We start from the raw sequence: 16,881 nt of genomic DNA, 5'->3' as shown, positions 1-16,881 counted from the left end.
AGTGAATGCTGCTTGGAGAGACTTGATGCAACCTGCTGGGTTTCCTTAGAGAGAAACTTTCTCACCAACCTGGAGGATCTGATGGAAGCTGACTTTGGAAAGAGCCTTGATGATGTGATGTGAATTGGTGATATATAAATAAAATTTAACTGAAACTGAGCTAAAACGTTGAGGTGTAGTTCTACTCTGCCTTAGGGGTCTATGCTGTTTTTCTCAACATGTTTTTCCTTCCTGACCAAACAGATCTTCAGAACCCCCCTGGTTCTCCTCTGGTTCTCCTCTGGTTCTCATTATTGCATTTAAACTTGTTTTTCTTGCCTCTAACGCATTTGTTAGAAAGCGAGTCTAGACGTGTGTAGCTGAACAGACGTTGAACAATAGTTCTCTGTAACAGAGCTGAGCTTCTGCCAAGCAGTGATGACATCAGACACAGAACCTTAGAGGGGAGATAGAATCACTAGAGAACCTGTCAGACAGCAGCAATGGTGTAACAAACTGAGACGTTTTGCTAATTTATTGCAGAAGAGCTGACAGATGATGATGAGCTCAGCAGGCCGTGTCGTCTCAGGCAAACGTTCTCTCATAAATGTGTGCGTGTCGTTTATGTGTCACCTGAATTAATCTGTGGATAAGATCATCATGGCCGCCTTAGTGAAGCTCCGGGCGGCGCCTGCTTTCTTATCCTGGTTTTTAGAAGGACTCTGAGTCTCAGCTCCTTCTACACCATGAAGAAAATGACCTGGCTACTCTGCTTCAACCAAACCCCCACAATGCTTTGCTGCATCACGGTCACATGACCAAATGAACACCCCGGCCTGAAACACAGACTGATATGTTAGAAAAATGGCCGACATCACCAACGTTCACACATCCCAGCTCATTGTAATGTGTAGAGGATGATAAAGAGCTCCTTCCTCCAAACATCTGGGGAGCTGCCCACGTGCCTTTAAGCAAACTTAAAATCTGCCTTCTTATTCTAACACTAGCAGCTTTTCTCTGGCCTCCTCTGCTCCTCTGATTAAGGCCCTCTGGAGCCTTTCAGGAAAGGTGTGTCTGTCCCGACAGGTGATATGACCTTGGATCGGGTTGAACCAGAACTTTTCAGGGACTTCACAACAAAGCAGACATGATATTCACATGCATATTTTCAGGTTATTTTTTTATTCTTTTTTACATAAGATAAGATAAGATAATATAAGATAAGATAGGCTTTATTGATCTCACAATGGAGAAATTCACTCGTCACATCGGCTCATACAAGAAGGTGCATTCAGTTATATACAGTGAATCTTCATATATACAATGGATCAAAAAGAATACCAAAAAATAAATAAAAATACAAAAAGAAATAGGAATGGGCATATGGTGTCTTATTTACATTCATAGTGGTCTATATAACACATATATATACTTATATATATACATATATCGATACGCCTACATTCATACGTACCTACGCGTATATATGTGCATATACATTGTATACATTTGTACATACATACATACATACATACATACATGTGTACTGACTTATGTTCAGGTGGTGATAGCAGCAGAAGTCACTACATCAGGATTATTGCACGGGTTGTGGCCCAGTGTATTAATTAGATTATTGCACATTAGTTATTGCACATTAATTATTACAGTTATGGTCACAGTTATAGTGCAGCATTGTATAATCTGATGGCAATTGGAACTCTCCACAGTTTCTATGTCCTGCCCCTGGATGTTCACAGGTGAGTGAGGTGGGGGGTCTTCCTCGCTCACTCATATTTCTGTTTCTCATTTCACTTCATCAACTTCGACTATTTTGAGCAAATCCATCACATAAAATAAGATAAAAAACATTTAAAATGCAGGTTGTAATGTAATAAAGTAGGTAAAAAGCCAATGGAGGGTGAATACTTTATTCATTATTAAAAAGCTGGCATTATTGAGATGAAATGTGTTCTCCTGCAGGAAGACAACCAACCGCTTCGCCTCCTCCAGACTAATAATAAAACACAGCGTCTCTATTATTCCAGCTCTAACCTTGCAGTAAAAACATGCATGTGGAAAATCTTTTAGTTGATAAACCATTTGGCACAGTAGACAATATTTATGCTGTTCAAAAAATGTAAAACAAATAAACTGTTTTCAGTTTGTTTGACATTTTTACACAGAAGTATTTACATTTTTAAACGTCTGACTTGGTGTTGCGTACGTTTCTGTCCCCCAGATGACGCGTTCAGACGTAAAAGCCTCTAAAACAATGATTTCACATTAAACTGTGACAAACTGAGGAGAACGCACGGACTGGATGTAAGGTTTATTTGACAACGCTATAAAATGTAATCCAGATTCTACCAGAAATCATGAACAAAATCCTTTTTATTAGCAATTATTCCCAGTTCTGGTTTAATTGTCAGACAGCAGGACTCAGAAAGGCCGTCTCCACTGACAGGTGAGGTTGAGTAAGAGGACGGGCCTGATGGTTCTGTCTCTGAGGCCGTAGATCAGCGAGCTCAGACACTTAGGCAGGATGATCACACAGACGTAGAGGACAACCTGCACACGCAGAGCCACCACCCTGTCCAGCCTGGTGGAGATGACTATGAGCAGCGCGTTGTGCACCGTGGAGGACAAGGTGAGGCCCATCTGCAGCAGGTGCAGCAGCAGCGTCCTGCGGGCCCTGCCGGCCGAGGCTGCGTCCGTGGAGGCGGAGCGAGCCGCCACTATGATGCCGGCGTAGGAGAAGGAGACGGTCAGTCCTCCTAACACCAGCAGGAAGTAGGTGAAGGCTCTGTTAAAGGTTTCAGACACCGCATCCACAAACACGCTCTCTCTTCCACAGAAGTCAAGCATCTGCACCTGCTTTACATTCTGAAAATGAAAACTTAAAATTAGACTCAGCTGCGTGATGTCCTTTATGGCGCTGAAACACCAGACCATGCAAATGGCCACGCCGGTGGTTTTGGCGGTGATGAAAGCGCCGTGCCTGAATGGGAAGCACACGGCCACGTACCTCTCCAGGCACATGAGCACCAGCGTGATGAGGGACACGCTGAGGGTCAGGTGGTTGAGCACGGTGAGCGCCGCGCAGACGGGATACGGCAGCGTCACCCTGAGGGTGGACAGCAGGAACATGGACTGGCTGTGGGCCAGCTGCACGGTGTCCGCACACAGGAGGCCGAACAGCAGCGCGTAGCGGGACGTGTCCCGAAACACCGCCTTGCTCCTCAGGGTGACCAGCATGGTGAGGTTGATGAAGAGGAAGACGCAGCAGGGCAGCGTGGTGACGGTGCCAAAGAGGACCAGCCCCAGAACGCCCTGACGCTGCAGAGCCACGCTGCCGTTTGACTCGCTTCCATTAACAAACGACATGTTAAAGAGAGAAAACACCTACATGGAAACCTAGAGAGAAAACAGCTGTAGAATCCAGAAGCTTATTATTATTACTGAGTTTATGTGTTTAACAGAACGGCTCTCCTCTCCTGATATTTATCTGATGGGTCCCGCTGGCTGGGACACGCTGAGCAGCCAATGCTGCTGCACTCGGCTCATTTCCCTCGAGTGTTGCACTTTTCAGCTTGATTTCAGTCTCAGACTTTTATTTCTTACTTTTATTACCAATTCTGCTCCACAATAAAGCACCTTAAGAGTAGCTTTGTTAAATTTAAAGTCAAAGTCTGGTTATTTGGGAGACATTTGTGTCAGACAGGGGTAACATTGCATAGATAAATTTAATAAAACATTATTTTTTTTAAAAAAAGCATAAAATCATTAAAAAGCACATCACCAACAAGTTTGTTTTAAATTGTGAGTTAAAAACAATAATCAAAAACGTTCTTTGCTTCTCTGGTTGAAATATGACAGATTTTGGTTTAGGATGCTGTGCCGGTGGAAGGATTCTTCCTGTTATTTACTTCTGGACATTTGTAACTACAGCAGCTGGATTGTTTTGTACAATCAGGAGCAGCTTTTCAAAAGCTCAAATGTAAAGTGGGCACACAGCAGAAAGAGAAGAAGAAGACCAAACCATGGCCTCATGAGGACGACATGGAGAGCGGATTGAGGAGAAACTCATCGTCATCCTTCCATCGCCTGCAGATGCCTTCCGTTAAGCTGTATGTGAACCAAACAGAGGAGATGGTTTATGATTTCAGGAGAAAAGGGAATATGTCCAGTCTGCTGTAAAGTGTCTAATATCTTCTTTTGGTAGATATGGGGAATGACTTTATACACCATTTTGCTTATTGTTTTATGATTGATCATTTGTATTTTATGATTGTGTAGCTCTTTGGTCCTGTGGCTGTTTAAAGTGCTTTATAAATAAAATTGGTATGGTGTGGTATGGTAACAAGTTTCTCTTGTAAATGAGAACTTGTGTCTTAAAAGTAGAGTCGTAAATTTCTTCCTGAAGTTTCCCCAGGTCCCTTTTTTAATAACGGCACATGCACAAGACCGTCTTACCTGCTGTTCCGCTCCTCAGGAGGGTCACATGAAAAAAAAATCTCCTAAATCCACTCTGGTCTTATTTCTTTCTACTGAGGCCTTCCTCTTCTTCTCATAAAAATTAACACAGTTCTCTTCTTGTGACTCTCCGCCATGTTCAAAGGCTAGGAGAGAGCAGTGGAGCTACAATGAATGGCTAACCGCTAAGCTAACCACTAAGCTAACTGCTAAGGTAGCCGCTAAGCTAACTGCTAAGGTAGCCGCTAAGCTAACCAGATACATAAACACTAAAAGTGTGCAGACAGCAAGCAGAAACTCAGAAGGAACGAGCACGCTGGTGTTACATGAGCACGTCAGAATGATGGTATGTGGGAGAACCAGTAGATGAGGTGATAAACCCAGAACCTGGGGGACAGAGGGGGGCAGGGGGAGCAGAACCAGAACTCTGACCAATCCCTGCTATTCATACTGAACGGCAGGGATCGGTCAGAGATTTTACAGGCCTGCAGCTTCCACAGAGAAATATGTTTAACCTCCTTTTTCTGAATACATAATGTATTGACTATTTTCAGGGTGGAAGGACCGTTTCACCCAGAATAACAAAGTGTTTCTGAACAGGATTACCAGCTAATAAGTTGGCCTAGTACGGGTAAAAGATGATTTTGGGATATATCTGCTTGCACATTACTAAAAACTGTTAAAAGCCCACCATAAAAGTCAAGATGTCACATGCAAATGAGTCCACAATTTGGCCAAAAAACTAGACATATGTGGCGAAAAGTATCCCCCACCCATCTAAATAAAGGAAATCAGACGTTCTAACCATTTTCATGGCCAAATGTGTCTAATATGAAACAGCAGGTATGCAGACTGTTGCTACAAACATAATGTGTGGCTCTCAGGAGCTCAGAGAACTTCAGTGTGGTTTATGAGAGAAGGCCACCTGTAAAATGTTCTAACCTCAGTGTGATATATATTATATATCATTCATTCTCATTGCATTTTTTTTTGCTATTATTATTAAAATGGCGCTGCGCTGCCAGCAGCCAGTCACCTCGGCTCCGTCCTTCCTTTTCCTACTTTCTCTTCTTTATAGTGTTTTAAATATTAGTGAATACCGTATCTGGTATTCTGAACTTATGTGCACTGAAGAGGCCAACTTTTGGGACTCCAGGGCTAATTTTTCTGCTACTTTTGTTACTTTTTGATGCATCAAACGTGTAATAGTCACAAGAGGTCTCACTTTAACATAAACTCCAGGTTTTATCTGCGGTGCATTTATGGTAAAAACTAGTTTGTTCTTTATTCATGAAGTTACTCAGAGCAGGTAGAGGAGCCAGAGATTTTACTCTAGTTAGAGCAGCGATACTTTAGAAATAATGTGACTCCAGTAAAAGTAAAAAGTACCGTGCAGTAAAACTACTCCTAAAAGTACATTTTGTTGAAAAACTTACTGAAGGAAATGTAACTGAGTAAATAATTCCTAACCAGCTCTGACCTCTAGTGGAGGATGACTATGAGTTTCTTCCTGCTTGTGACATCTCCACCAGGACCTCTGACTGAACATCTGGACCAAACATCTGCAGATGGACCACCAGTTCCTCAGTGGCAGACGTTGGGCTGGACTTTGTGACGAAGGTTCTGCTGGTGGACCGTCTGGAAACCTTCCTCGCTGTTGAGGACCGATTCTCCAAGGCAGAGCACCTTCATTAGCAGGTTTACCTTCTGTTCAGCAGCAGGTTCTGGATGGCCCACAGCTGGCAGATCAGAACCAGGACCTGCAGAGGAACAGTCAGGAAGAACGGATCAACATCTGGGTCGTTTCCTGCGGATCTTCACCTCCGCTTCACCTCCGCTTCACGGCCACTTTTCTGCTGCTTGGGGCAGAGCTGTCACAGCTTCTACTGATCAGATCAGACGGGCTGGTTGTGACCCGGGGGCTCGGTGCCGTCACCCGGCCTCGGCTGTCTGCTGCCTGTTGAACAAAACGTTGACAGCCTTACCTGAAAACCACCAGCAGACTTTCATAACAGGCAGCGTCATCAGGGCAGAGGAGCTTCCTGCGAGGAGAGGAGGTGCAGAGGATGGAGCAGCGCTCTGAGGAGGCTGCAGCCTGGTCTCTGAGAAAGGCCCCTAACCCCAGACCGCTCCGGTTAGGCCAGAGCTGCCCGCTGCCTCAGGCTTAATGTAGAAGATAAAACTAGTTAGAATGCACAGTTTAACTGAACATCTGGGATTAGAAACTGAAGCTTTGGACACTCCTGGCTCAAATAAACTGATTGCTTAATGTGTTTTTTCAGATGTCTCATTTCCAATGAGAAACAAACTTCTTGACTGAATTAAAATTATTTTCAATCTCAGGTCAGGTAGGAGTGCAGGAGATGAAGGCGGAGAGGCCAGACTGAGACGGTTTGGACGTGTCCAGCAGAGAAACAGACTTTAATCCTCCCTTAAAGGAAACGTGACGGTAGCTACGACAGACGTGTTGACCGTCTGGGTTCAGCGTTGCAGGACCAACTGTGCTGAGGCTTGGTGCCTCGTATTGAAACCATCTAAATCAGCCTCCTACTGCCCTGTTATAACGTCAGTTAGAGATCTACAGCTGCTCCTGGCTCAGCATAAAAGCTGACATCTGATTGGCCGGACCAATCAGCATCCCTGTAGTTGGTCATGTCGGCCAGAGGAGGCGCCTGCTCCACAGGCTCAGGCTACGTTCACACTGCAGCCTGAAGTGACCCAATTCAGATTTTTTTGCCCATATGTGACCTGGATCTGATCTTTTCATGACAGTCTGAACGACAGACCTGTGTCTGTACGGCCGGGTCGCATTCATCCGACCTGTACGTCATTTATACTTGACAAACGCCACTAACGGTGGACCTGGCTATGCCAAAGAGGTTGGCTAAAAAAAAAAACAGGTTGGCTATTGTTCGGTAACAAGCACCTGTTGCAAGTCCATACAGCCCCACAGCAACGCGTTTACTCGCTGCTATGGCTGCTAAGATGTGTGTTTTTACATGAGAGGTTTTACATGAGAGCACTAAAGAGATCCGTTCAGACGCACATAAATTTGGCTCTCTTCCTTTTCGATCTTCTTAAAAAGATCTCATTGGTAAAGTGCTGCTCCGGTTGGAGAATAACGTAAAGAACGCAAGATACGCTGCAGCGTTACGATCCATGTTTACTTCCGCAAACAATGACCACGCTTTGATACGTATGACGTTATCGCGCATGTGAGACACTTAGGCGTATGAATGCAGGTCACACAGGAGATCACATACAAGTCGCATATATTTGACTTAGACACTTTATTTGTCATTTTGTATGCACAGAGCGCGTACAGAACGGATATTAGTTTGCATACAGCTTGAAAAACACAATAAATTGCAGTAAGTTTCAGGATAAGGTGCAGCAGTAATTTATGATAAAGTGTGAACGAACACGTGAAAAAAAACGGAATAGGCCTGCAGTGTGAACGTAGCTTTAGTCTGCAGCTCTGCCTCCTGCTGGACGTGAAGATGTTCCTGCACGTTCTCCTCCAGTGAGTCCAGGCCGTCCTGATGGGACCTCGGGGACGTCTCTCACCTGGACTTGTTGCCAGCGTCAGAAAAACAAAGTTTAAACCATTTTTCAGCCTGAGTTGTCCACTGGCTCATTGTGTTTCAGGATATCATCTGTACGTTGCTGCGTTGCATCAGTTCTTCTTTATTTTGATTTACTTTGAAACAAAAACTTCCAGACTGAAGTTGTTGTTTCGTTTGGTGTTTAGTGTGAAGTAATTCTCTGAGGTGAGCTCTTTGCCTCCAATCCCCATGATAGCTCATTTAGATGCATTAAATATTCAAACCCCCGCACTTTCATGTTGTCAGTAAATGTTGACCTGATGACATCAGATTAATTAACAGCAGCTCTGAGCCTGTTTGTGTTTCTGTGGTGGAAAGTTAAACAACATTTCTTCTGCTAAAAGTAACAACACCATGCAATGGACCGTTGGACAAGGGATTGCTGCAAAGTCAGCGTCCTGATGCAATCATTTTATCAACTGAAATAATAAACTGAATGTGACTAAATCCAGCGTCTCAGTCCCGCACCGTGGCCTAAAGTCTCTGGTTCAGATGCTGTAGCCTGACCTTTGACCTTTATTATTTTATCACAAAGACTGGATGGCCACGATGTTACAGTTACAGCCCTTTGGGTGCCCTCTTCTCTTTATAACTTTAAAAAAAGATGTAAACAGTAATTAATGCCTGCCAATAAGAGGAGAAACTAAAATATAGATAAAACACTATTGTATTTTTTTTTATTTAACCTTTATTCAACCAGGAAAGAGATTAAGAACCTCTTTCTAAGGCAGTCCTGACCAAGAGGCAGCAAATTAATTTAACATCAAAGGTGAACATACTCCCACACCAGATTATTAACCAAGACGACAGATTTAAAGTGGGATTAAAAGAGGAAGTAAGGTAAAATGAATGAAATACAACAATAGGGATGGAACTAGGACTCCTCCTATACAGAGCTATTAGAATAATATTTACATGTTGTGCTGCTTTCACATGTTGTTTGATTAAAAACCTTTAAAAAGCATTAAAAACATCAAAAAGGTCTGACTTTCTAGGAAATGGACCCAGATGATCACGACCAGGACAATTCACCAAAACCCAACATCCTGCAGAACTTCTCCATATTATTTCAGATTAACTTTAACACTGCTGCTGAGAGTAAATCATTTTTAAACTAGGACAGATGCAGCAGGCTCATGGGAGAAACAGCTGAAACATAAAATGAAATAAGGTTCAAACTAAAACGGTAACAAGGTCCAAAAACTACAGAAGCACGTCTGTTATGGCGTATAAAAAAGCAATGGAAATAAAAAAGCAATGGTGGTAGAATGACATTTACCAGCATGCATGCATGGAGCTGCTGCAGAGCTGCAGAAGCTGCATCCTCAGCGCAAAGGAGCGTTATCACAGATCCTTCCTCCCAGCGCCTGACAGACTTCAGAAACTCCACAAGTTTTCACATCCCTGCTGGTTTTGCAGTTTTCTCTGTTTATTAATTAATAGTTTGCTGTTTTTGTTTTTTACACATTTAGAACAGCTTTTAAATCAGCCCACACAGTTGCAAATGTCTCCAAATCTGAATATACTATAACTGCAGAGTGTTACTTTTCTTATATTGTTAATTCGCCCTTACTGACCAGTCTCTTATTTATCGCTCCTTTATTTTCGGATTTTATATTTTCTACCTTGTGTGCTTCAGATTTCCTTTGCCGTTTCAGCTGATCTCCTGCATTTGTGAAGCGCTTTATCAAGTCTGAGGATCCCGAAGCACTTCACATTCATTCATTCATTCGTTCGTTTGTTCGTTCGTTCGTTAATTTGTTTGTTTATTCATTCATTCGTTTGTTCGTTCATTCATTTATTCATTTGTTTGTTCGTTCATTCGTTCATCCATTCATCCATTCACTGATGGTGCTGAGCTGCATCGTAGCCACAGCTGCCCTCGGGCAGACTGACAGAACCGGACCTGCGACCATCGCCAGCAGGCAAAGAGGGTGAAGTGCCTTGCCCAAGGACACAACGACTGAAGGGGCGGTTCTAACTGGCAACCCACCGGGTACAGGATAAACTCCCACTGTTGAATAAATGAAAACAGTTGCGGAACGATGTCCTGCAGACGGACCTTAGCAGACATGTTTGGCTCCAAAGAACGGCACCATGTTTAAAATAAAGATAAATATATCAGTGCAAACCTCTGATGCTGGAATTCAAGCTGAGCGTTTCTGCTTGTTTGGTAGCAACTGGGCCTTTTGCTGCCTTAAGTTCTCCAGGAACTAATTAGTATTTTAAAGCATAAAATACTATTACTAGTATTTTATGCTTTAAAATACTATTACTAGCATTTTATGCTTTAAAATACTATTACTAGCATTTTATGCTTTAAAATACTATTACTAGCATTTTATGCTTTAAAATACTAATTGTAAAAGCAATTTAAAAGCAGAATGACTGAAAACAAAAGGAAGATATTTCACCTGTTCATTTACAGTCCGCCTCATGGAATCACACCGTACTGAAGTTCTGTGGTTTTGTTCTCAAGGCTTTACATTTGTGCTGCATTTTGATTTGATGCAGTTTTATGAGCATTAAAACATTATCTAAAGTCTAACTAAAGTGTGTAGTAAACACGGGACAAAGACCTCAGATGCAGTCTTGGTGTTTAGTACTGACGTATAAATGTGCAATTACCCAAACTTCCTGTGTGCGTCCAGCTTTAGTAACACGTTAACGGAGTATCATCTATTTATACATAAACCAAGGTCCTCTAGCACCCAGAGGATTATTCATACGTCTGACCGTTTTCAAATGGAAGAACTTTTCTGAGTACAGAACATACGTGCCACATTTATCCCACATGTAGCCCAGATCTAGCAGAGATTACCGTGTCATGTGATCTGGATGTTGCTGCCTGAGAAACCTGAGCGGTTATTTGGGTCAAATACGGCAAACCTGCTGATTTCACCTAAAGCCTTAAAACTGTTCAGAGGCGTTTGTGTTAAACTGGTCCAACCTTCTTTGCACATACGTTTTACATAACCTGTCCAAAAACAGATTTTTAATTTTTAAATATTTCTTTTATTTTCAAAAGGGGAAAAAGTCAAAGGTTCTGCTAAACTTTGTTTTTGTTATTATGGAAACCTTTTCTGATTTAATGCTCCTGTGGTGTAACAGAGGCCCGGCCTCCTGAGAAGTCATTAAGACTAATTAAATATTCAGACCCTAATTGACTGTAAATATTGACACGCTACATTATTCCCATCGGACTTGCTCTGTGTTCCTAATGAGGCGTAGATGAAGGGCACTTCTGAGGAAAAACTTTGACAAAAACAAGTTAATTACAGATCAGTTCTAAAACTTTAAACAACGCTTAAACTTACAGGCCTCAGCATAAAGTAGCAATTTAACCTTTAACTTTTCTATCACATAGAACTACTCTTACAGTAAATCAAGTCACAAAGGCAAAAAACTACGTATTATACTAAAATGATGGAGGGCGCCGATGTGAGTTGTTTAAGCCTTTGGGAACACATAAATAGATTAACAAATTCCAGTAATAGAAAAGATCAACTATTGAATGCCGTAAATCTCAGGGAAACCTTACAAATGACAACGAGTCCATAGAAAATGTTTTAATACCATTTTTATAGAATCAGTTCATGGATTAGCAAATAAGTTTCAGAACTTCTGATTCTAAGCTTTCCTTCAACTTATTTCAGCACTTTACTAAACACAACCATCTCCTAACATTTCACTGCAAACAAAAGTTAAAAGCTGAAATAACAACAAACAATGCAGATTGGAGAGCAGTAGGAGAACTCAGCAGAGAGAGAGAAATTAGTCAGAGTGAGAGAGATAAGTCCATTATCTGAGGCCATGAGAATATCATTAGTGACCTTCACCAGAGCTGTTTCAGTGCTATGATGAGCTCTGAAGCCTGACTGAAACTCCTCAAGTAGGTCATTACTTTGTAAATGTTCACAAAGTTGATTAGCAACTACTTTCTCAAGAATTTTAGATACGAAAAGAAGATTAGATATAGGTCTGTAATTTACTAACTCATCTTGATCAAGAGATGGTTTCTTAAGTACAGGTTTAATAACAACTACTTTAAAAACCTGTGGTACATATCCATTTACTAAGGATAGATTAATCATGTCTAAAATAGGACCACTGATCAGAGGGAATACCTCCTTAAACAATTGGGTTTAACATGCAGGTAGAAGTTTTAGATGAAGCTAAAATTTTCTCAAACAAAAAGTTAAAAGCTGAAATAACAACAAGCAATGCAGATTGGAGAGCAGTAGGAGAACTCAGCAGAGTGAGAGAAATAGACCCTGATGTCCTCCAGCAGCCTAAGCCTATAGCAGCATAACCAGGGGCGTAGGAAGGTTTTAAAATGTGTGTGTGTGTGTGTGTGTGTGTGTGGGGGGGGGGGGGGGGGGGCAAATAAGATAGATAAGGTATTATAGCCAAATGGCGAGCGGAGCAAACCAAAAAATCTTTTGGGTCCATAGGCAAGGAAAAGTGAAATGCACCCCTATTTAATATGCTTAATGAGCATGCTGATTAAAGAAGCAATCATTCCATCCATCCATTTTCTGACCCACTTAATCCCTCATGGGGTCGTGGGGGTTGCTGGTGCCTATCTCCAGTGTTCACTGGGCGAGAGGCGGGGTACACCCTGGACAGGTCGCCAGTCTGTCACAGGGCAACACAGAGAGACAAACAGGACAAACAACCATTCTTGCACACACTCACACACCTAAGGACAATTTAGAGAAGCCAGTTAACCTAACAGTGATGTTTTTGGACTGTGGGAGGAAGCCGGAGTACCCGGAGAGAACCCACGCATGCACAGGGAGAACATGCAAACTCCATGCAGAAATACCCAGGGTTGGATTTGAACCCTAAACCTTCTTGCTGCAAGGCAACAGCGCTACCCACTTGCCCCACTGTGCAGCCCTAGATTCTATGATCATATTTTTCAAATCATGGAGTACAGAATAACTTCTACACTGGAAGCGATCAATCAGCTCACGTTTGATCAAATCCAGGACCTCAAAGTATTGAGTACGAAAGTATTCTTTGACATTGGATGGTAAGTGGTGAGGTGCTGTCCAACAGCTCCTACAGCTGCTAATGCGCGGCCAACTGCCGTCGGCTCTCCGCTTATCCACGTCGCAGGATGTGATGTCAGGTGGCCATTACTGCCCATATTTGGGCAGTAATGGCCACCCCCATACACAGTGATCCAGACGACAATTTATGTTTTTTTTTTCTTATTGATTAACACTAAATTCATTAAATAACCACAAACGTATTAGTCTTGGGTATAGCTAATGATCCCCTGATTTTTCCTTGTTGAACGGACTTCCCCTTTAAAGTTACTAATATTGATTTCAGAGTAAAATGGTTTTAACATAACAAATGTGCAATTATTGATAATAAAAATAATATAACTTACTACACTGGGAATTGGTGGGTTATACTAGGTCTTGGTTTAAATCTTGTCTTCTTTGTCTTAATGGTTTTAAAGGAAGTGACTATAGCGCATGAGTCAAGAGGTCATTAAGTGGACAGACTCATAAAAGTTGGATACCGAGAAGATGCCCACACACGTTACTTATAGGTCCCAGTAAACAGTACATAGTCATACAAGATGTAAACAATTTACACATACTAAGAGTACTGAAGCTTAACCCATATTAAACAAAATAATAATAATGAATTTGAACATTAAAAAGATAATGAAATAACCAGTAGACTTCAAGTAATTAAAAATTGAATTAAGAGAAAACAAATTAATTATTAATAAAAATGGAATTCAATGACAGTAACACTATCACACTATCAATTAATTAGGTAGCCAGATTAAAAGGAAATTTTAACTCAAAAGTGGGGGGGGGGGGGGCTAAACATACCGTTTGCCCCCCCTGTCCAAAAAGTGAGGGGGCACTTGCCCCCCTTGCCCCCCCTATTCCTACGCCACTGATAACTATATAGGTAGCTCAGGGTAACATGAGCCACTCTGACTAGAAGCTTAACCATGATGATAACGAAGAGAAAACTGATTCTTTCTGTTTGTGGACATGGGGAAGACCCAGGAGGGAGCTGAATGCAGGTGGATGCAGGGCTGAGATTAATGATTGTGGTGGAGTGTTGGAGGCTGAGCTGGCAGGTGAATGGTGTTGGTGGAATAAAGGATTTTCATAGTGAATTCTTTAAAGGACTCTGAGGATAAGATGGTAGTGGACAGACATCCTGGATGACGCCAGGGACCGTAGACAAGGATATTTAAAAGGTGAGGTGAGCGGGGAACAAAGGACAATCACTCTGTGAGTAGCAACGACCGGGCATCTGCCTCAGGGCAGCCTGCTCCTCTTAAGTGTCTCCTTAAGCCGGGCATACACTGTACGAGTTTTTCAGTCGTGGTACTTATATACATCTCAAACTGTGCGACGGAACCGTGGGGAAGAGGCGCCTTCGGTGGGTGAACAGCAGGATGCGCTCACGAAAACCTCACCACTGCCGACTGAATTTCAAACATGTTTGATTTACAACCGATTCCTGATCAGGAGGTAGTCGTGAGAAGCCAGTCGCCCCTCCTCCCCCCCTGTACAATCAAGCTGAAATTCGGCCCGATTCAAAAAATGCTCGCACGACTTAAGAATCGTCCCGAAAAGGGGAAAAACTAGTACAGTGTACGCCCGGCTTAACTGGCCTTGACGGGTGCTGCAGTGCAGAGTCACCTGAAGGTCACAATGAAATTTAAGAGGTGAAGGAAACACAAGAGACCCCGGTGGCTCTGACACCCAACCCCAATCCGTTTATACCAAACGGGTCGACAGCAGCGCTATGAAGTTCATTCTGTAACCGGCGGGTTGTCGGTTCTACCGCACGCTCCGACCGTCTCAGTCGTCATGTCCCACTTTACCTGTTGGTGGGGGTCAGAGGGCCCGGTGTAAAGCGGTTTGGGGTCCTCAGGACTTCATAAGACACTACAGGAACAGGCTGTCTACCAAAACCTGCCACCTCTCAAAGTTAGATCATAATGCCATTGTTTGGTAGACCACAGTATAGGAAATATAAGTGCAACTGAATTTAAATGGATTTAACTTAATCCATTTAAATTAACATTTTAATTAATTAACAACTTAATTAACATCTTAATCTATTCAGATGGTTTTCTTTGATTGAACTGGTTGTCTGATGCTGTGTGTGAATGGAAGAAAATTACATTCATTCAATTTTCTATAGAAAAATGAATGAATTTCAGATTAGCAAAGATGTTTTAGTTTTTAACTTGAGTTAAATCAGCACCAAAAGCATAGAGAAATAAAAGCACAGGTGAGCTCTGTGGCACCAGAGGGATTGGCTCATTGGCTCAATGCTGACATGTGACGTGTCAGGTGAACATTTATTGAGCTGAACTAATTTCCACTAAAGTAAAGCAAAGCCAGGTGGGCAGCACACCTGACCTAAGGCTCGGCTCTGCACAGGTAAACGGTCTATTCATCATTTACAGGGTTTCTGTTCACCACCAGCCATTCCTGTGTGAATCAACGTTTGCATCTAAACCTTTTAATTCTAACTGAGTGTTTCTGTTTACCAACAGGTACAATTTTTACTAGTTTTAATGAGTTTCAGCATGTTGAATGCGTCCCAGTCGGAGTCTAACATGACTGCAGTGACTGAGAGTCAGAATCTATTACGGGTAGTTCTGATTTCCACCCTGTCTACGGTCCCGTCCGTCATTTTTCTCTACATTAATGGCACCATCCTGTTCACTCTGAGGAGCAAAGCTGTGTTCCGGGACACGTGTCGCTACGTTCTTCTGTACAACCTCCTTCTGGCAGACACTGTCCAGCTGGCGCAGAGTCAGGTGCAGTTCCTGCTGTCTGTCTGCAGAGTAAAACTGGCGTATTCGCTGTGCACCGTTCTCAGTATGCTAGCCAATCTCACGACTGGGATTTCTCCCCTAACCCTGGTGGTGATGCCTTTAGAGAGATACGTGGCTGTGTGCTTCCCACTGAGGCACTCTGCCATCATCACCATCAGAAACACAACTGTGGCGGTCGTTGCAATCTGGGCTGTCAGTTCATTGAACAACCTCACTCGTGTTCTGTTGTTTGTGGACTTCACTTTAGACAGAATGGAGATCTGGCACATGAAGGACCTTTGTTCTAACCTGGCGTTGGTGCTTGGTGCTAGCTTAGCGGCTAGCTTAGCGGCTAGCTTAGCGGCTAGCTTAGCGGCTAGCTTAGCGGCTAGCTTAGCGGCTAGTTTAGCGGCTAGCTTCAGTGTTAGCCGTTCATGGTAGCTCCATTGCTCTCATCGTAGACTTTGAACATGGCTGAGAGTAGTAATGAACCACATTCATTTTTATTAGAAGAGGAGGAAGGCCTCAGTAGAAAGAAATAAGACCAGAGTGGATTTGGAAGATTTTTTTTCATGCAATCCCCCTGAGAAGCGAAGAGCAGGTAAGACGGACTTGGGCATGCGCAGTTATTCAAAAGGGACTTTGGGAAACTTTGCCGAAACTTCGGTAAAAATCACCCACTCTAACTTTAAGTTAAAATCTGTTAAATCCTTTAAACAGCAGCTGAAGACATTTTATTTGGACAAGCGTTTACTTAAATATATGTATTTTTGATGTTATCCTTGGTAGCTGTTCTTGTGATATTTGGTATTGTTACACTCTGTAAAGCAGTTTGTGATTTTTATCTGTGAAATGTGCTGTATAAATAAAGTTTACTTACTTACTTAAAACCCATAAGGATAATTGGAAATCTTAAGAACATGATGCACATTGAACAGAGTTAAGATCAAATCTCATTGGGATCAATTTAAAAGCTTTCTTTAAACTTCCATACATTCTGCTTCT

The 16,881-nt window shown here is 42.5% G+C and overlaps 2 protein-coding genes across 2 annotated transcripts; one reads left to right on the top strand and one right to left on the bottom strand.

Moving 5' to 3' along the window:
• Window positions 1-1,691: 1,691 nt before the first annotated feature.
• Window positions 1,692-3,666, bottom strand: LOC105920831 (odorant receptor 131-2). Its single transcript, XM_012856472.3, has one exon. The coding sequence runs from the start codon at window positions 3,361-3,363 to the stop codon at window positions 2,419-2,421; it is 945 nt and encodes a 314-aa protein (XP_012711926.2). The 5' UTR covers window positions 3,364-3,666; the 3' UTR covers window positions 1,692-2,418.
• An 11,794-nt stretch (window positions 3,667-15,460) lies between these two features.
• LOC105920832 (odorant receptor 131-2-like) lies at window positions 15,461-16,354 on the top strand. The gene is made up of 3 exons (XM_036143498.1): window positions 15,461-15,496; window positions 15,613-16,201; window positions 16,338-16,354. The coding sequence occupies exons 2-3, from the start codon at window positions 15,634-15,636 to the stop codon at window positions 16,352-16,354; spliced, it is 585 nt and encodes a 194-aa protein (XP_035999391.1). The 5' UTR covers window positions 15,461-15,496; window positions 15,613-15,633.
• Window positions 16,355-16,881: the final 527 nt, after the last annotated feature.

This window comes from Fundulus heteroclitus, chromosome 11 (genome assembly GCF_011125445.2).
Source record: "Fundulus heteroclitus isolate FHET01 chromosome 11, MU-UCD_Fhet_4.1, whole genome shotgun sequence".
Taxonomy (NCBI): domain Eukaryota; kingdom Metazoa; phylum Chordata; class Actinopteri; order Cyprinodontiformes; family Fundulidae; genus Fundulus; species Fundulus heteroclitus.
This window is presented reverse-complemented; position numbering and strand designations above follow the sequence as displayed.

Bases quoted from the DNA above. Each gene is read 5' to 3' on its own strand.
- LOC105920831 (XM_012856472.3), bottom strand. From the start codon at position 3,363: ATGTCGTTTGTTAATGGAAGCGAGTCAAACGGCAGCGTGGCTCTGCAG.
- LOC105920832 (XM_036143498.1), top strand. From the start codon at position 15,634: ATGAGTTTCAGCATGTTGAATGCGTCCCAGTCGGAGTCTAACATGACT.